At 51.6% G+C, this 22,350-nt stretch overlaps 1 protein-coding gene across 1 annotated transcript in view; it reads left to right on the top strand.

Annotated features, from left to right (window-relative positions):
- The first annotated feature begins 5,259 nt into the window (after window positions 1–5,259).
- LOC148133790 (tubulin polymerization-promoting protein family member 3-like) overlaps window positions 5,260–22,350 on the top strand; it is a 116,028-nt gene continuing 98,937 nt past the window's right edge. The window contains exon 1 of the mRNA XM_087985747.1: window positions 5,260–5,607. Coding sequence (XP_087841873.1) covers window positions 5,417–5,607 — 191 coding nt within the window. The 5' untranslated portion in view covers window positions 5,260–5,416. The remainder of the gene's footprint in view (window positions 5,608–22,350) is intronic.

Raw genomic sequence — 22,350 nt, forward strand, 5'->3', positions numbered from 1 at the left:
TCACACACACACTCACACCCACACACATACAGACTCACACACACAGACACACTCACAGACAAACACACTCACACACATACAGTCAGACACACACACAGACAGAAACACACACACAGACTGACAGACACACACATAGACACACACAGACACATACACAGACACACACACTCATACACACACAGACACACAAACACACTGACATACACACACACCAACACACACATACTGACACATACACAGACAGGCACACACACAGACAGACAGACACATACACAGACGACAGATACACACAAATACTGACACACACACACAAACAGACACACACATAGACAGACACACACAGACAGACACACACACACAGACACACACACTGACACTAACACGCACACACAAACACACATACAGACACAGAGAGACACAGAGAGACACACACAGACACACAAACACACCAACACACACACACACTGACACACGCACAGACACTCAGACAGACACACACACTCTCACACACACAAAGACATACACAGAGACACACTCTCTCTCACACACATAGACATACACACAGACACTCTCTCTCACACACACACACGCACAGACACACTCACAGACACAATCTCACACACAAACAGACACACTCTCTCTCACACACGTAGACACACACACATACTGACACACAGACAGACACACACATACTGGCACACACACACAGACGCTGACACACACTCAGACACACACATACTGACACACACACAGACACTGACACACACACACAGACACACTCACACATACACAGACACATACATAGACACACACTGACACACACACTCACAGACACAATTGCACACAGACACACACACATACTGACACACAGACACTGACACACACACAGACATACACACTCACAGACACAATCGCATACAGACACACTCTCTCTCTCACACACACATACTGACACACACACACAGACACACTCACAGACACAATCTCACACACACATACTGACACACAGACAGACACACACACACTGACACATTCACACATACACAGACACACACATAGACACACACTGACACACACACAGTCTGACACACACATAGACACACACTGACACACACACAGTCTGACACACAGACAGATACACACACCGACACACACATACTGACACACACAGACAGACACTGACACACACACAGACACACACATAGACATACACTGACACACACACAGACACACACATAGACATACACTGACACACACACACACTGACACACACATAGACATACACTGACGCACACACACAGACACACACATAGACATACACTGACACACAGACACACACATAGACATACACTGACACATGCACACACACAGACACACACATAGACATACACTGACACACACACACAGACAAACACTGACACACACAGACACACACACATAGACATACACTGACACACACACACATAGACATACACTGACACACACACACAGACACACACATAGACATACACTGACACACACACAGACACACACATAGACATACACTGACACACACACACACAGACATACACTGACACACACACAGACACACACATAGACATGCACTGACACACACACACACACACAGACACATAGACATACACTGACACACACAGACACACACATAGACATACACTGACACACACACACAGACACACACATAGACATACACTGACACACACACACAGACACACACATAGACATACACTGACACACACACACAGACACACACATAGACATACACTGACACACACACACACAGACACACACATAGACATACACTGACACACACACACAGACACACACATAGACATACACTGACACACACACACAGACACACACACAGACATACACTGACACACACAGACACACACATAGACATACACTGACACACACACACACATAGACATACACTGACACACACACACAGACACACACATAGACATACACTGACACACACACACATAGACATACACTGACACACACACAGACACACACATAGACATGCACTGACACACACACACAGACACATAGACATACACTGACACACACAGACACACACATAGACATACACTGACACACACACACATAGACATACACTGACACACACACACAGACACACACATAGACATGCACTGACACACACACACACAGACACATAGACATACACTGACACACACAGACACACACATAGACATACACTGACACACACACACACAGACACACACATAGACATACACTGACACACACACACAGACACACACACAGACATACACTGACACACACACAAAGACACACACATAGACATACACTGACACACACACACAGACACACACATAGACATACACTGACACACACACACAGACACACACATAGACATACACTGACACACACACAAAGACACACACATAGACATACACTGACACACACACACAGACATACACTGACACACACAGACACACACATAGACATACACTGACACACACACACACATAGACATACACTGACACACACACACAGACACACACATAGACATACACTGACACACACACAGACACACACATAGACATACACTGACACACACACAGACATGCACTGACACACACACACACAGACACATAGACATACACTGACACACACAGACACACACATAGACATACACTGACACACACACACACAGACACACACATAGACATACACTGACACACACACACAGACACACACATAGACATACACTGACACACACACAAAGACACACACATAGACATACACTGACACACACACACAGACACACACATAGACATACACTGACACACACACACACAGACACACACATAGACATACACTGACACACACACACACAGACACACACATAGACATACACTGACACACAGACACACACATAGACATAGACTGACACACACACACACACATAGACATACACTGACACACACACACAGACACACACATAGACATACACTGACACACACACACAGACACACACATAGACATACACTGACACACACACACACAGACACACACATAGACATACACTGACACACACACACACACAGACACACACACAGACATACACTGACACACACACACAGACACACACATAGACATACACTGACACACACACACACAGACACACACATAGACATACACTGACACACACACACACAGACACACACATAGACATACACTGACACACACACACACACAGACACACACACAGACATACACTGACACACACACACACAGACACACACATAGACATACACTGACACACACACACACAGACACACACATAGACATACACTGACACACACACACACAGACACACACATAGACATACACTGACACACACACACACACAGACACACACACAGACATACACTGACACACACACACACAGACACACACATAGACATACACTGACACACACACACACAGACACACACATAGACATACACTGACACACACACACACAGACACACACACAGACATACACTGACACACACACACACAGACACACACATAGACATACACTGACACACACACACACAGACACACACATAGACATACACTGACACACACACACACACAGACACACACACAGACATACACTGACACACACACACACAGACACACACATAGACATACACTGACACACACACACACAGACACACACATAGACATACACTGACACACACACACACACAGACACACACACAGACATACACTGACACACACACACACAGACACACACATAGACATAGACTGACACACACACACACAGACACACACATAGACATACACTGACACACACACACACACAGACACACACACAGACATACACTGACACACACACACACAGACACACACATAGACATACACTGACACACACACACACACAGACACACACACAGACATACACTGACACACACACACACAGACACACACATAGACATAGACTGACACACACACACACAGACACACACACAGACATACACTGACACACACACACACAGACACACACATAGACATAGACTGACACACACACACACAGACACACACATAGACATACACTGACACACACACACACACAGACACACACACAGACATACACTGACACACACACACACACACACACATAGACATAGACTGACACACACACACACAGACACACACACAGACATACACTGACACACACACACACAGACACACACATAGACATAGACTGACACACACACACACAGACACACACATAGACATACACTGACACACACACACACACAGACACACACACAGACATACACTGACACACACACACACACACACATAGACATAGACTGACACACACACACACAGACACACACACAGACATACACTGACACACACACACACAGACACACACATAGACATAGACTGACACACACACACACAGACACACACATAGACATACACTGACACACACACACACACAGACACACACACAGACATACACTGACACACACACACACACACACACACATAGACATAGACTGACACACACTCTCACACACTGTCCCTCACTTTGCTTGCTCCCTATCTCCACAGAAGCCCATTCAAACCCTTACAGGATCCTTGAGATTTAGCAGCAGCACAGAAAGGGGGCCCTTCAGCCCATCGTGTCAGGGCTGGTCACCAAACCTCCATCTATCCCAATCCCGTCCCCCAGCAGTGGGCCCGCAGCCTTGCACGCTGAACCCCTCCTGTGGTGACCTGAGGTTTCCCGTCTCTGACACCCCTTCGGTCTGGGGGACAATGTACGGTTTCTGCTCCCCCGCTCCCCACCACCCACCCACCAAGGAAGGTCGCGGGTTCAAACCAAATCAGCTCACGGTGCCCGGGGATCGATCCCACCCTCGGGCGACCGTGGGGTGGGCACGGAACCGGAGCCTGCCGAGGGGTGGGGGTGGGGGGCTGGTGGGAAAGAAGTTGGATTGCGGCCCCAGGCCGAACGGGAGAATCCGGTCAAGGCTGGGGTGCCACGGAGAAGCCGCGGGGGGAGGGAAGCGCGCTGAGGGGCGTTCGTGAACGGGCAAAAGGGGGGAGTTGGTGCGGTTGGGGTTGGGGGAGGGGAAGGAGTAGCGGGGGGTGTGGGGGGAAGGGGTGGAGGGAAGCGTGGGAAAGGGCCCAGAGATGAACCGGCCCTTGTCTCGGTCTTGGCAGGTCAAGGCAGGAACCTCCCCCCCCACAGGCCACCGCCGAGGCACCTGGGAAGGGGGCGGGCAAGGAGGCGAACCAGAGGAGGTTACCCACCCTCCCCACACCACCGAAGACCCCGTGTGCGAGCCGCGAGGTGGGACCAGGCCGGGCCCCTGGGAGGTAGATGGCGGAGGGAGCGGGGGGGCTGGCAGCCCTGCGGGAGGCGTTCCGAAAGTTCGCCATCCACGGGGACACCAAGGCGAGCGGACAGGAGATGACGGGGAAGAACTTCGCCAAACTCTGCAAGGATTGCAAGGTCACCGACGGCAAAGGGGTGACGGGGACGGACGTGGACATTGTCTTCACCAAAGTCAAGTAGGTGTCCAGCGGTACACGGCCCAGCCTCTCCCTCACACCCCCCGCCACCCCCCTCTCCCTCAGGGAGATATCTGTACACTGACTGGTGTCTCTCAGTCCCCCCTTTCTCAGGGAGATATCTGTACACTGACTGGTGTCTCTCAGTCCCTTCTCTCTCTCTCAGGGAGATATCTGTACACTGACTGGTGTCTCTCAGTCCCCTCTCTCTCTCAGGGAGATATCTGTACACTGACTGGTGTCTCTCAGTCCCCTCTCTCTCTCTCAGGGAGATATCTGGACACTGACTGGTGTCTCTCAGTCCCCTCTCTCTCTCAGGGAGATATCTGTACACTGACTGGTGTCTCTCAGTCCCCTCTCTCTCTCTCAGGGGGATATCTGTACACTGACTGGTGTCTCTCAGTCCCCTCTCTCTCTCTCAGGGAGATATCTGTACACTGACTGGTGTCTCTCAGTCCCTTCTCTCTCTCTCAGGGAGATATCTGTACACTGACTGGTGTCTCTCAGTCCCCTCTCCCTCACTCAGGGAGATATCTGTACACTGACTGGTGTCTCTCAGTCCCCTCTCTCTCTCTCAGGGAGATATCTGTACACTGACTGGTGTCTCTCAGTCCCCTCTCTCCCTCAGGGAGATATCTGGACACTGACTGGTGTCTCTCAGTCCCTTCTCTCTCCCTCAGGGAGATATCTGTACACTGACTGGTGTCTCTCAGTCCCCTCTCTCTCTCTCAGGGGGATATCTGTACACTGACTGGTGTCTCTCAGTCCTCTCTCTCTCTCTCAGGGAGATATCTGTACACTGACTGGTGTCTCTCAGTCCCCTCTCTCTCTCTCAGGGAGATATCTGTACACTGACTGGTGTCTCTCAGTCCCTTCTCTCTCTCTCTGGGAGATATCTGTACACTGACTGGTGTCTCTCAGTCCTCTCACTCTCAGGGAGATATCTGTACACTGACTGGTGTCTCTCAGTCCCCTCTATCTCTCTCAGGGAGATATCTGTACACTGACTGGTGTCTCTCAGTCCTCTCTCTCTCAGGGAGATATCTGTACACTGACTGGTGTCTCTCAGTCCCCTCTCTCTCAGGGAGATATCTGAACACTGACTGGTGTCTCTCAGTCCCCTCTCTCTCTCTCAGGGAGATATCTGTACACTGACTGGTGTCTCTCAGTCCCCTCTCTCTCTCAGGGAGATATCTGTACACTGACTGGTGTCTCTTAGTCCCCTCTCCCTCAGGGAGATATCTGTACACTGACTGGTGTCTCTCAGTCCCTTCTCTCTCTCTCAGGGAGATATCTGTACACTGACTGGTGTCTCTCAGTCCACTCTCTCTCTCAGGGAGATATCTGTACACTGACTGGTGTCTCTCAGTCCCCTCTCTCTCTCTCAGGGAGATATCTGTACACGGACTGGTGTCTCTCAGTCCCCTCTCCCTCAGGGAGATATCTGTACACTGACTGGTGTCTCTCAGTCCCTTCTCTCTCTCTCAGGGAGATATCTGTACACTGACTGGTGTCTCTCAGTCCCCTCTCTCTCTCTCAGGGAGATATCTGTACACGGACTGGTGTCTCTCAGTCCCCTCTCCCTCAGGGAGATATCTGTACACTGACTGGTGTCTCTCAGTCCCTTCTCTCTCTCTCAGGGAGATATCTGTACACTGACTGGTGTCTCTCAGTCCCCTCTCTCTCAGGGAGATATCTGTACACTGACTGGTGTCTCTCAGTCCCCTCTCTCTCAGGGAGATATCTGTACACTGACTGGTGTCTCGGAGTCCCCTCTCTCTCTCTCAGGGAGATATCGGTGCACTGACTGGTGTCTCTCAGTCCCTCTCTCTCTCTCAGGGTGATATCTGTACACTGACTGGTGTCTCTCAATCCCCTCTCTCTCAGGGAGATATCTGTACACTGACTGGTGTCTCTCAGTCCCCTCTCTCTCAGGGAGATATCTGTACACTGACTGGTGTCTCTCAGTCCCCTCTCTCTCTCAGGGAGATATCTGTACACTGACTGGTGTCTCTCAGTCCCTTCTCTCTCTCTCAGGGAGATATCTGTACACTGACTGGTGTCTCTCAGTCCCCTCTCTCTCAGGGAGATATCTGTACACTGACTGGTGTCTCTCAGTCCCCTCTCCCTCACTCAGGGAGATATCTGTACACTGACTGGTGTCTCTCAGTCCCCTCTCTCTCTCTCAGGGAGATATCTGTACACTGACTGGTGTCTCTCAGTCCCCTCTCCCTCGGAGATATCTGTACACTGACTGGTGTCTCTCAGTCCCCCCTCGCTCTCTCAGGGAGATATCTGTACACTGACTGGTGTCTCACAGTCCCCTCTCTCTCCCTCAGGGAGATATCTGTACACTGACTGGTGTCTCTCAGTCCCCCCTCTCTCTCTCAGGGAGATATCTGTACACTGACTGGTGTCTCTCAGTCCCCTCTCTCTCTCAGGGAGATATCTGTACACTGACTGGTGTCTCTCAGTCCCCTCTCTCTCTCAGGGTGATATCTGTACACAGACTGGTGTGTCTCAGTCCCCTCTCTCTCAGGGAGATATCTGTACACTGACTGGTGTCTCTCAGTCCCCTCTCTCTCTCTCAGGGAGATATCTGTACACTGACTGGTGTCTCTCAGTCCCCCCTCTCTCTCTCTCAGGGAGATATCTGTACACTGACTGGTGTCTCTCAGTCCCCTCTCTCTCTCAGGGAGATATCTGTACACTAACTGGTGTCTTTCAATCCCCTCTCTCTCCCTCAGGGAGATATCTGTACACTGACTGGTGTCTCTCAGTCCCCTCTCTCTCTCAGGGAGATATCTGTACACTGACTGGTGTCTCTCAGTCCCCTCTCTCTCAGGGAGATATCTGTACACTGACTGGTGTCTCTCAGTCCCCTCTCCCTCACTCAGGGAGATATCTGTACACTGACTGGTGTCTCTCAGTCCCCTCTCTCTCTCTCAGGGAGATATCTGTACACTGACTGGTGTCTCTCAGTCCCCTCTCTCCCTCAGGGAGATATCTGGACACTGACTGGTGTCTCTCAGTCCCTTCTCTCTCCCTCAGGGAGATATCTGTACACTGACTGGTGTCTCTCAGTCCCCTCTCTCTCTCTCAGGGGGATATCTGTACACTGACTGGTGTCTCTCAGTCCTCTCTCTCTCTCTCAGGGAGATATCTGTACACTGACTGGTGTCTCTCAGTCCCCTCTCTCTCTCTCAGGGAGATATCTGTACACTGACTGGTGTCTCTCAGTCCCTTCTCTCTCTCTCTGGGAGATATCTGTACACTGACTGGTGTCTCTCAGTCCTCTCACTCTCAGGGAGATATCTGTACACTGACTGGTGTCTCTCAGTCCCCTCTATCTCTCTCAGGGAGATATCTGTACACTGACTGGTGTCTCTCAGTCCTCTCTCTCTCAGGGAGATATCTGTACACTGACTGGTGTCTCTCAGTCCCCTCTCTCTCAGGGAGATATCTGAACACTGACTGGTGTCTCTCAGTCCCCTCTCTCTCTCTCAGGGAGATATCTGTACACTGACTGGTGTCTCTCAGTCCCCTCTCTCTCTCAGGGAGATATCTGTACACTGACTGGTGTCTCTCAGTCCCCTCTCCCTCAGGGAGATATCTGTACACTGACTGGTGTCTCTCAGTCCCTTCTCTCTCTCTCAGGGAGATATCTGTACACTGACTGGTGTCTCTCAGTCCCCTCTCTCTCTCTCAGGGAGATATCTGTACACGGACTGGTGTCTCTCAGTCCCCTCTCCCTCAGGGAGATATCTGTACACTGACTGGTGTCTCTCAGTCCCTTCTCTCTCTCTCAGGGAGATATCTGTACACTGACTGGTGTCTCTCAGTCCCCTCTCTCTCAGGGAGATATCTGTACACTGACTGGTGTCTCTCAGTCCCCTCTCTCTCAGGGAGATATCTGTACACTGACTGGTGTCTCTGAGTCCCCTCTCTCTCTCTCAGGGAGATATCGGTGCACTGACTGGTGTCTCTCAGTCCCTCTCTCTCTCTCAGGGTGATATCTGTACACTGACTGGTGTCTCTCAATCCCCTCTCTCTCAGGGAGATATCTGTACACTGACTGGTGTCTCTCAGTCCCCTCTCTCTCAGGGAGATATCTGTACACTGACTGGTGTCTCTCAGTCCCCTCTCTCTCTCAGGGAGATATCTGTACACTGACTGGTGTCTCTCAGTCCCTTCTCTCTCTCTCAGGGAGATATCTGTACACTGACTGGTGTCTCTCAGTCCCCTCTCTCTCAGGGAGATATCTGTACACTGACTGGTGTCTCTCAGTCCCCTCTCCCTCACTCAGGGAGATATCTGTACACTGACTGGTGTCTCTCAGTCCCCTCTCTCTCTCTCAGGGAGATATCTGTACACTGACTGGTGTCTCTCAGTCCCCTCTCCCTCGGAGATATCTGTACACTGACTGGTGTCTCTCAGTCCCCCCTCGCTCTCTCAGGGAGATATCTGTACACTGACTGGTGTCTCACAGTCCCCTCTCTCTCCCTCAGGGAGATATCTGTACACTGACTGGTGTCTCTCAGTCCCCCCTCTCTCTCTCAGGGAGATATCTGTACACTGACTGGTGTCTCTCAGTCCCCTCTCTCTCTCAGGGAGATATCTGTACACTGACTGGTGTCTCTCAGTCCCCTCTCTCTCTCAGGGTGATATCTGTACACAGACTGGTGTGTCTCAGTCCCCTCTCTCTCAGGGAGATATCTGTACACTGACTGGTGTCTCTCAGTCCCCTCTCTCTCTCTCAGGGAGATATCTGTACACTGACTGGTGTCTCTCAGTCCCCCCTCTCTCTCTCTCAGGGAGATATCTGTACACTGACTGGTGTCTCGCAGTCCCCTCTCTCTCTCAGGGAGATATCTGTACACTAACTGGTGTCTTTCAATCCCCTCTCTCTCCCTCAGGGAGATATCTGTACACTGACTGGTGTCTCTCAGTCCCCTCTCTCTCTCAGGGAGATATCTGTACACTGACTGGTGTCTCTCAGTCCCCTCTCTCTCAGGGAGATATCTGTACACTGACTGGTGTCTCTGAGTCCCCTCTCTCTCTCTCAGGGAGATATCGGTACACTGACTGGTGTCTCTCAGTCCCTCTCTCTCTCTCTCAGGGAGATATCGGTACACTGACTGGTGTCTCTCAGTCCCTCTCTCTCTCTCTCAGGGAGATATCGGTACACTGACTGGTGTCTCTCAGTCCCTCTCTCTCTCTCTCAGGGAGATATCTGTACACTGACTGGTGTCTCTCGATCCCCCCTCTCTCAGGGTGATATCTGTACACTGACTGGTGTCTCTCAGGCCCCCCTCTCTCTCTCTCAGGGAGATATCTGTACACTGACTGGTGTCTCTCAGTCCCCTCTCTCTCTCAGGGAGATATCTGTACACTGACTGGTGTCTCTCAGTCCCCTCTCTCTCTCAGGGAGATATCTGTACACTGACTGGTGTCTCTCAGTCCCCTCTCTCTCAGGGAGATGTTTGTACACTGACTGGTGTCTCTCAGTCCCCTCTCTCTTAGGGAGATATCTGTACGTTGACTGGTGTCTCTCAGTCCCCTCTCTCTCTCTCAGGGAGATATCTGTACACTGACTGGTGTCTCTCAGTCCCCTCTCTCTCAGGGAGATATCTGTACACTGACTGGTGTCTCTCAGTCCCCTCTCTCTCCCTCAGGGAGATATCTGTACACTGACTGGTGTCTCTCAGTCCCCTCTCTCTCCCTCAGGGAGCTATCTGTACACTGACTGGTGTCTCTCAGTCCCCTCTCTCTCATGGAGAGATCTGTACAGTGCCTGGTGTCTCTCAGTCCCCTCTCTCTCAGGGAGATATCTGTACACTGACTGGTGTCTCTCAGTCCCCTCTCTCTCTCTCAGGGAGATATCTGTACACTGACTGGTGTCTCTCAGTCCCCTCTCTCTCTCTCTCTCAGGGAAATATCTGTACACTGACTGGTGTCTCTCAGTCCCCCCTCGCTCTCTCAGTGAGATATCTGTACACTGACTGGGGTCCCTCAGTCCCCTCTCTCTCAGGGAGATATCTGTACACTGACTGGTGTCTCTCAGACCCCCCTCTCTCTCTCTCTCTCTCAGGGAGATATCTGTACACTGACTGGTGTCTCTCAGGACCCCCTCGCTCTCTCAGGGAGATATCTGTACACTGACTGGTGTCTCACAGTCCCCTCTCTCTCCCTCAGGGAGATATCTGTACACTGACTGGTGTCTCTCAGTCCCCCCTCTCTCTCTCAGGGAGATATCTGTACACTGACTGGTGTCTCTCAGTCCCCTCTCTCTCTCAGGGAGATATCTGTACACTGACTGGTGTCTCTCAGTCCCCTCTCTCTCTCAGGGTGATATCTGTACACAGACTGGTGTGTCTCAGTCCCCTCTCTCTCAGGGAGATATCTGTACACTGACTGGTGTCTCTCAGTCCCCTCTCTCTCTCTCAGGGAGATATCTGTACACTGACTGGTGTCTCTCAGTCCCCCCTCTCTCTCTCTCAGGGAGATATCTGTACACTGACTGGTGTCTCTCAGTCCCCTCTCTCTCTCAGGGAGATATCTGTACACTAACTGGTGTCTTTCAATCCCCTCTCTCTCCCTCAGGGAGATATCTGTACACTGACTGGTGTCTCTCAGTCCCCTCTCTCCCCCTCAGGGAGCTATCTGTACACTGACTGGTGTCTCTCAGTCCCCTCTCTCTCATGGAGAGATCTGTACACTGACTGGTGTCTCTCAGTCCCCTCTCTCTCAGGGAGATATCTGTACACTGACTGGTGTCTCTCAGTCCCCTCTCTCTCTCTCTCTCAGGGAGATATCTGTACACTGACTGGTGTCTCTCAGTCCCCCCTCGCACTCTCAGTGAGATATCTGAACACTGACTGGGGTCCCTCAGTCCCCTCTCTCTCAGGGAGATATCTGTACACTGACTGGTGTCTCTCAGTACCCCCTCGCTCTCTCAGGGAGATATCTGTACACTGACTGGTGTCTCTCAGTCCCCCCTCTCTCTCTCAGGGAGATATCTGTACACTGACTGGTGTCTCTCAGTCCCCTCTCTCTCTCAGGGAGATATCTGTACACTGACTGGTGTCTCTCAGTCCCCTCTCTCTCTCAGGGTGATATCTGAACACAGACTGGTGTGTCTCAGTCCCCTCTCTCTCAGGGAGATATCTGTACACTGACTGGTGTCTCTCAGACCCCCCTCTCCCTCTGGGAGATATCTGCGCACTGACTGGTGTCTCTCAGTCCCCTCTCTCTCTCAGGGAGATATCTGTACACTGACTGGTGTCTCTCAGTCCCCTCTCTCTCTCTCAGGGAGATATCTGTACACTGACTGGTGTCTCTCAGTCCCCTCTCTCTCTCTCAGGGAGATATCTGTACACTGACTGGTGTCTCTCAGTCCCCTCTCTCTCTCTCAGGGAGATATCAGTACACTGACTGGTGTCTCTCAGTCCCCTCTCCCTCAGGGAGATATCTGTACACTGACTGGTGTCTCTCAGTTCCCTCTCTCTCAGGGAGATATCTGTACACTGACTGGTGTCTCTCAGTCCCGTCTCTCCCTCACGGAGATATCTGTACACTGACTGGTGTCTCTCAGTCCCCGCTCTCTCAGGGAGATATCTGTACACTGACTGGTGTCTCTCAGTCCCCTCTCCCTCTGGGAGATATCTGCGCACTGACTGGTGTCTCTCAGTCCCCTCTCTCTCTCAGGGAGATATCTGTACACTGACTGGTGTCTCTCAGTCCCCTCTCTCTCTCTCAGGGAGATATCTGTACACTGACTGGTGTCTCTCAGTCCCCTCTCTCTCTCTCAGGGAGATATCTGTACACTGACTGGTGTCTCTCAGTCCCCTCTCTCTCTCTCAGGGAGATATCAGTACACTGACTGGTGTCTCTCAGTCCCCTCTCCCTCAGGGAGATATCTGTACACTGACTGGTGTCTCTCAGTCCCCTCTCTCTCTCAGGGAGATATCTGTACACTAACTGGTGTCTTTCAATCCACTCTCTCTCCCTCAGGGAGATATCTGTACACTGACTGGTGTCTCTCAGTCCCCTCTCTCTCCCTCAGGGAGCTATCTGTACACTGACTGGTGTCTCTCAGTCCCCTCTCTCTCATGGAGAGATCTGTACACTGACTGGTGTCTCTCAGTCCCCTCTCTCTCAGGGAGATATCTGTACACTGACTGGTGTCTCTCAGTCCCCTCTCTCTCTCTCTCTCAGGGAGATATCTGTACACTGACTGGTGTCTCTCAGTCCCCCCTCGCACTCTCAGTGAGATATCTGTACACTGACTGGGGTCCCTCAGTCCCCTCTCTCTCAGGGAGATATCTGTACACTGACTGGTGTCTCTCAGTACCCCCTCGCTCTCTCAGGGAGATATCTGTACACTGACTGGTGTCTCACAGTCCCCTCTCTCTCCCTCAGGGAGATATCTGTACACTGACTGGTGTCTCTCAGTCCCCCCTCTCTCTCTCAGGGAGATATCTGTACACTGACTGGTGTCTCTCAGTCCCCTCTCTCTCTCAGGGAGATATCTGTACACTGACTGGTGTGTCTCAGTCCCCTCTCTCTCTCAGGGTGATATCTGAACACAGACTGGTGTGTCTCAGTCCCCTCTCTCTCAGGGAGATATCTGTACACTGACTGGTGTCTCTCAGACCCCCCTCTCCCTCTGGGAGATATCTGCGCACTGACTGTTGTCTCTCAGTCCCCTCTCTCTCTCTCAGGGAGATATCTGTACACTGACTGGTGTCTCTCAGTCCCCTCTCTCTCTCTCAGGGAGATATCTGTACACTGACTGGTGTCTCTCAGTCCCCTCTCTCTCTCTCAGGGAGATATCAGTACACTGACTGGTGTCTCTCAGTCCCCTCTCCCTCAGGGAGATATCTGTACACTGACTGGTGTCTCTCAGTTCCCTCTCTCTCAGGGAGATATCTGTACACTGACTGGTGTCTCTCAGTCCCGTCTCTCCCTCACGGAGATATCTGTACACTGACTGGTGTCTCTCAGTCCCCGCTCTCTCAGGGAGATATCTGTACACTGACTGGTGTCTCTCAGTCCCCTCTCTCTCTCCGGGAGATATCTGTACACTGACTGGTGTCTCTCAGTCCCCTCTCTCTCCCTCAGGGAGATATCTGTACACTGACTGGTGTCTCTCAGACCCCTCTCTCTCCCTCTGGGAGCTATCTGTACACTGACTGGTGTCTCTCAGACCCCCCTCTCCCTCTGGGATATATCTGCGCACTGGCTGGTGTCTCTCAGTCCCCTCTCTCTCTCAGGGAGATATCTGTACACTGACTGGTGTCTCTCAGTCCCAACTCTCTCTCTCAGGGAGATATCTGGACACTGACTAGTGTCTCTCAGTCCCCCCTCTCTCTCTCAGGGAGATATCTGTACACTGACTAGTGTCTCTCAGTCCCCCCTCTCTCTCTCAGGGAGATATCTGTGCACTGACTGGTGTCTCTCAGTCCCCTTTCTCTCTCTCAGGGAGATATCTGTACACTGACTGGTGTCTCTCAGTCCCCTCTCTCTCTCAGGGAGATATCTGTACACTGACTGGTGTGTCTCAGTCCCCCCTCTCTCTCTCAGGGAGATATCTGTACACTGACTGGTGTCTCTCAGTCCCCTCTCTCTCTCTCAGGGAGATATCTGTACACTGACTGGTGTCTCTCAGTCCCCTCTCCCTCAGGGAGATATCTGTACACTGACTGGTGTCTCTCAGTCCCCCCTCTCTCAGGGAGATATCTGTACACTGACTGGTGTCTCTCAGTCCCCTCTCTCTCTCAGGGAGATATCTGTACACTGACTGGTGTTTCTCAGTCCCCTCTCTCTCTCAGGGAGATATCTGTACACTGACTGGTGTCGCTCAGTCCCCTCTGTCTCCCTCAGGGAGATATCTGTACACTGACTGGTGTCTCTCAGTCCCCCTGTCTCTATCAGGGAGATATCTGTACACAGACTGGTGTCTCTCAGTCCCCTCTCTCTCTCAGGGAGATATCTGTACACTGACTGATGTCTCTCAGTCCCCTCTCTCTCAGGGAGATATCTGTACACTGACTGGTGTCTCTCAGTCCCCTCTCTCTCTCTCAGGGAGATATCTGTACACTGACTGGTGTCTCTCAGTCCCCTCTCCCTCACTCAGGAAGATATCTGTACACTGACTGGTGTCTCTCAGTCCCCCCTCTCTCTCTCTCTCAGGGAGATATCTGTATACTGACTGGTGTCTCTCAGTCCCCTCTCTCTCTCTCTCAGGGAGATATCTGTACACTGACTGGTGTCTCTCAGTCCCTTCTCCCTCACTCAGGGAGATATCTGTACACTGACTGGTGTCTCTCAGTCCCTTCTCCCTCACCCAGGGAGATATCTGTATACTGACTGGTGTCTCTCAGTCCCCTCTCTCTCTCTTCAGGGAGATATCTGTATACTGACTGGTGTCTCTCAGTCCCCTCTCTCTCTCTCTCAGGGAGATATCTGTACACTGACTGGTGTCTCTCAGTCCCCTCTCTCCCTCAGGGAGATATCTGTCCACTGACTGGTGTCTCTCAGTCCCCTCTCTCTCTCTCTCAGGGAGATATCTGTATACTGACTGGTGTCTCTCAGTCCCCTCTCTCTCTCTCAGGGAGATATCTGTACACTGACTGGTGTCTCTCAGTCCCCTCTCTCTCTCTCAGGGAGATATCTGTACACTGACTGGTGTCTCTCAGTCCCCTCTCTCCCTCAGGGAGATATCTGTCCACTGACTGGTGTCTCTCAGTCCCCTCTCTCTCTCAGGGAGATATCTGTATACTGACTGGTGTCTCTCAGTCCCCTCTCTCTCTCTCAGGGAGATATCTGTACACTGACTGGTGTCTCTCAGTCCCCTCTCTCTCTCTCAGGGAGATATCTGTACACTGACTGGTGTCTCTCAGTCCCCTCTCTCTCTCTCAGGGAGATATCTGTACACTGACTGGTGTCTCTCAGTCCCCTCTCTCTCTCAGGGAGATATCTGTACACTGACTGGTGTCTCTCAGTCCCCTCTCTCTCAGGGAGATATCTGTACACTGACTGGTGTCTCTCAGACCCCTCTCTCTCCCTCTGGGAGATATCTGTACACTGACTGGTGTCTCTCAGACCCCCCTCTCTCTCTCAGGGAGATATCTGTGCACTGACTGGTGTCTCTCAGTCCCCTCTCTCACTCAGGGAGATATCTGTACACTGACTGGTGTCTCTCAGTCCCCTCTCCCTCAGAGAGATATCTGTACACTGACTGGTGTCTCTCAGTCCCCTCTCTCTCAGGGAGATATCTGTACACTGACTAGAGTCTCTCAGTCCCCTCTCTCTCTCTCAGGGAGATATCTGTACACTGACTAGTGTCTCTCAGTCCCCTCTCTCTCTCTCAGGCAGATATCTGTGCACTGACTGGTGTCTCTCAGTCCCCTTTCTCTCTCTCAGGGAGATATCTGTACACTGACTGGTGTCTCTCAGTCCCCTCTCTCTCTCAGGGAGATATCTGTACATTGACTGGTGTGTCTCAGTCCCCTCTCTCTCTCAGGGAGATATCTGTACACTGACTGGTGTCTCTCAGTCCCCTCTCTCTCTCTCAGGGAGATATCTGTGCACTGACTGGTGTCTCTCAGTCCCCTTTCTCTCTCTCAGGGAGATATCTGTACACTGACTGGTGTCTCTCAGTCCCCTCTCTCTCTCAGGGAGATATCTGTACATTGACTGGTGTGTCTCAGTCCCCTCTCTCTCTCAGGGAGATATCTGTACACTGACTGGTGTCTCTCAGTCCCAACTCTCTCTCTCAGGGAGATATCTGGACACTGACTAGAGTCTCTCAGTCCCAACTCTCTCTCTCAGGGAGATATCTGTACACTGACTGGTGTCTCTCAGTCCCCTCTCTCCCTCAGGGAGATATCTGTCCACTGACTGGTGTCTCTCAGTCCCCTCTCTCTCTCTCTCAGGGAGATATCTGTATACTGACTGGTGTCTCTCAGTCCCCTCTCTCTCTCTCAGGGAGATATCTGTACACTGACTGGTGTCTCTCAGTCCCCTCTCTCTCTCTCAGGGAGATATCTGTACACTGACTGGTGTCTCTCAGTCCCCCCTCTCTCTCAGGGAGATATCTGTACACTGACTGGTGTCTCTCAGTCCCCTCTCTCTCAGGGAGATATCTGTACACTGACTGGTGTCTCTCAGACCCCTCTCTCTCCCTCTGGGAGCTATCTGTACACTGACTGGTGTCTCTCAGTCCCCTCTCTCACTCAGGGAGATATCTGTACACTGACTGGTGTCTCTCAGTCCCCTCTCCCTCAGAGAGATATCTGTACACTGACTGGTGTCTCTCAGTCCCCTCTCTCTCAGGGAGATATCTGTACACTGACTTGTGTCTCTCAGTCCCCTCTCTCTCTCTCTCAGGGAGATATCTGTCTACTGACTAGTGTCTCTCAGTCCCCTCTCTGTCACACAGAGAGATATCTGTACACTGACTGGGGTCTCTCAGTCCCCTCTGTCTCTCAGGGAGATATCTGTACACTGACTGGTGTCTCACAGTCTCCTCTCTCTCAGGGAGATATCTGTACACTGACTGGTGTCTCTCAGACCCCTCTCTCTCCCTCTGGGAGCTATCTGTACACTGACTGGTGTCTCTCAGACCCCCCTCTCCCTCTGGGATATATCTGCGCACTGGCTGGTGTCTCTCAGTCCCCTTTCTCTCTCAGGGAGATATCTGTACACTGACTGGTGTCTCTCAGTCCCAACTCTCTCTCTCAGGGAGATATCTGGACACTGACTAGAGTCTCTCAGTCCCCTCTCTCTCTCTCAGGGAGATATCTGTACACTGACTAGTGTCTCTCAGTCCCCTCTCTCTCTCTCAGGCAGATATCTGTGCACTGACTGGTGTCTCTCAGTCCCCTTTCTCTCTCTCAGGGAGATATCTGTACACTGACTGGTGTCTCTCAGTCCCCTCTCTCTCTCAGGGAGATATCTGTACATTGACTGGTGTGTCTCAGTCCCCTCTCTCTCTCAGGGAGATATCTGTACACTGACTGGTGTCTCTCAGTCCCCTCTCTCTCTCTCAGGGAGATATCTGTACACTGACTGGTGTCTCTCAGTCCCCTCTCCCTCAGGGAGATATCTGTACACTGACTGGTGTCTCTCAGTCCCCTCTCTCTCTCTCTCAGGGAGATATCTGTCTACTGACTAGTGTCTCTCAGTCCCCTCTCTGTCACTCAGAGAGATATCTGTACACTGACTGGTGTCTCTCAGTCCCCTCTGTCTCTCAGGGAGATATCTGTACATTGACTGGTGTCTCTCAGTCCCCCCTCTCTCTCTCAGGGAGATATCTGTACACTGACTGGTGTCTCTCAGAACCCTCTCTCTCTCAGAGTGATATCTGTACACTGACTTGTGTCTCTCAGTCCCAACTCTCTCTCTCAGGGAGATATCTGGACACTGACTAGTGTCTCTCAGTCCCCTCTCTCTCTCTCAGGGAGATATCTGTACACTGACTAGTGTCTCTCAGTCCCCTCTCTCTCTCTCAGGCAGATATCTGTGCACTGACTGGTGTCTCTCAGTCCCCTTTCTCTCTCTCAGGGAGATATCTGTCCACTGACTGGTGTCTCTCAGTCCCCTCTCTCTCTCAGGGAGATATCTGTACATTGACTGGTGTGTCTCAGTCCCCTCTCTCTCTCTCAGGGAGATATCTGTACACTGACTGGTGTCTCTCAGTCCCCTCTCTCTCTCTCAGGGAGATATCTGTACACTGACTGGTGTCTCTCAGTCCCCTCTCCCTCAGGGAGATATCTGTACACTGACTGGTGTCTCTCAGTCCCCCCTCTCTCAGGGAGATATCTGTACACTGACTGGTGTCTCTCAGTCCCCTCTCTCTCTCAGGGTAATATCAGTACACTGACTGGTGTCTCTCAGTCCCCTCTGTCTCCCTCAGGGAGCTATCTGTACACTGACTGGTGTCTCTCAGTCCCCCCGTCTGTCTCAGGGAGATATCTGTACACTGACTGGTGTCTCTCAGTCCCCTCTCTCTCAGGGAGATATCTGTACACTGACTGGTGTCTCTCAGTCCCCTCTCTCTCTCTCAGGGAGATATCTGTACACTGACTGGTGTCTCTCAGTTCCCTCTCTCTCTCAGGGTAATATCAGTACACTGACTGGTGTCTCTCAGTCCCCTCTGTCTCCCTCAGGGAGCTATCTGTACACTGACTGGTGTCTCTCAGTCCCCCCGTCTGTCTCAGGGAGATATCTGTACACTGACTGGTGTCTCTCAGTCCCCTCTCTCTCAGGGAGATATCTGTACACTGACTGGTGTCTCTCAGTCCCCTCTCTCTCTCTCAGGGAGATATCTGTACACTGACTGGTGTCTCTCAGTCCCCTCTCCCTCACTCAGGAAGATATCTGTACACTGACTGGTGTCTCTCAGTCCCCCCTCTCTCTCTCTCAGGGGGATATCTGTATACTGACTGGTGTCTCTCAGTCCCCTCTCTCTCTCTCTCAGGGAGATATCTGTACACTGACTGGTGTCTCTCAGTCCCTTCTCCCTCACTCAGGGAGATATCTGTACACTGACTGGTGTCTCTCAGTCCCCTCTCTCTCTCTCTCAGGGAGATATCTGTACACTGACTGGTGTCTCTCAGTCCCCTCTCTCCCTCAGGGAGATATCTGTCCACTGACTGGTGTCTCTCAGTCCCCTCTCTCTCTCTCTCAGGGAGATATCTGTATACTGACTGGTGTCTCTCAGTCCCCTCTCTCTCTCTCAGGGAGATATCTGTACACTGACTGGTGTCTCTCAGTCCCCTCTCTCTCTCTCAGGGAGATATCTGTACACTGACTGGTGTCTCTCAGTCCCCCCTCTCTCTCAGGGAGATATCTGTACACTGACTGGTGTCTCTCAGTCCCCTCTCTCTCAGGGAGATATCTGTACACTGACTGGTGTCTCTCAGACCCCTCTCTCTCCCTCTGGGAGCTATCTGTACACTGACTGGTGTCTCTCAGACCCCCCTCTCTCTCTCAGGGAGATATCTGTGCACTGACTGGTGTCTCTCAGTCCCCTCTCTCACTCAGGGAGATATCTGTACACTGACTGGTGTCTCTCAGTCCCCTCTCCCTCAGAGAGATATCTGTACACTGACTGGTGTCTCTCAGTCCCCTCTCTCTCAGGGAGATATCTGTACACTGACTTGTGTCTCTCAGTCCCCTCTCTCTCTCTCTCAGGGAGATATCTGTCTACTGACTAGTGTCTCTCAGTCCCCTCTCTGTCACACAGAGAGATATCTGTACACTGACTGGGGTCTCTCAGTCCCCTCTGTCTCTCAGGGAGATATCTGTACACTGACTGGTGTCTCACAGTCTCCTCTCTCTCAGGGAGATATCTGTACACTGACTGGTGTCTCTCAGACCCCTCTCTCTCCCTCTGGGAGCTATCTGTACACTGACTGGTGTCTCTCAGACCCCCCTCTCCCTCTGGGATATATCTGCGCACTGGCTGGTGTCTCTCAGTCCCCTTTCTCTCTCAGGGAGATATCTGTACACTGACTGGTGTCTCTCAGTCCCAACTCTCTCTCTCAGGGAGATATCTGGACACTGACTAGAGTCTCTCAGTCCCCTCTCTCTCTCTCAGGGAGATATCTGTACACTGACTAGTGTCTCTCAGTCCCCTCTCTCTCTCTCAGGCAGATATCTGTGCACTGACTGGTGTCTCTCAGTCCCCTTTCTCTCTCTCAGGGAGATATCTGTACACTGACTGGTGTCTCTCAGTCCCCTCTCTCTCTCAGGGAGATATCTGTACATTGACTGGTGTGTCTCAGTCCCCTCTCTCTCTCAGGGAGATATCTGTACACTGACTGGTGTCTCTCAGTCCCCTCTCTCTCTCTCAGGGAGATATCTGTACACTGACTGGTGTCTCTCAGTCCCCTCTCCCTCAGGGAGATATCTGTACACTGACTGGTGTCTCTCAGTCCCCTCTCTCTCTCTCTCTCAGGGAGATATCTGTACACTGACTGGGGTCTCTCAGTCCCCTCTCTCTCTCTCAGGGAGATATCTGGACACTGACTGGTGTCTCTCAGACCCCTCTCTCTCCCTCTGGGAGCTATCTGTACACTGACTGGTGTCTCTCAGACCCCCCTCTCCCTCTGGGATATATCTGCGCACTGGCTGGTGTCTCTCAGTCCCCTTTCTCTCTCAGGGAGATATCTGTACACTGACTGGTGTCTCACAGTCTCCTCTCTCTCAGGGAGATATCTGTACACTGACTGGTGTCTCTCAGACCCCTCTCTCTCCCTCTGGGAGCTATCTGTACACTGACTGGTGTCTCTCAGACCCCCCTCTCCCTCTGGGATATATCTGCGCACTGGCTGGTGTCTCTCAGTCCCCTTTCTCTCTCAGGGAGATATCTGTACACTGACTGGTGTCTCTCAGTCCCAACTCTCTCTCTCAGGGAGATATCTGGACACTGACTAGAGTCTCTCAGTCCCCTCTCTCTCTCTCAGGGAGATATCTGTACACTGACTAGTGTCTCTCAGTCCCCTCTCTCTCTCTCAGGCAGATATCTGTGCACTGACTGGTGTCTCTCAGTCCCCTTTCTCTCTCTCAGGGAGATATCTGTACACTGACTGGTGTCTCTCAGTCCCCTCTCTCTCTCAGGGAGATATCTGTACATTGACTGGTGTGTCTCAGTCCCCTCTCTCTCTCAGGGAGATATCTGTACACTGACTGGTGTCTCTCAGTCCCCTCTCTCTCTCTCAGGGAGATATCTGT

Source organism: Chiloscyllium plagiosum, unplaced genomic scaffold, assembly GCF_037043375.1.
Source record: "Chiloscyllium plagiosum isolate Xiang-an unplaced genomic scaffold, Cpla_swu_hap1 HiC_scaffold_208, whole genome shotgun sequence".
Classification (NCBI taxonomy): Eukaryota; Metazoa; Chordata; class Chondrichthyes; order Orectolobiformes; family Hemiscylliidae; genus Chiloscyllium; species Chiloscyllium plagiosum.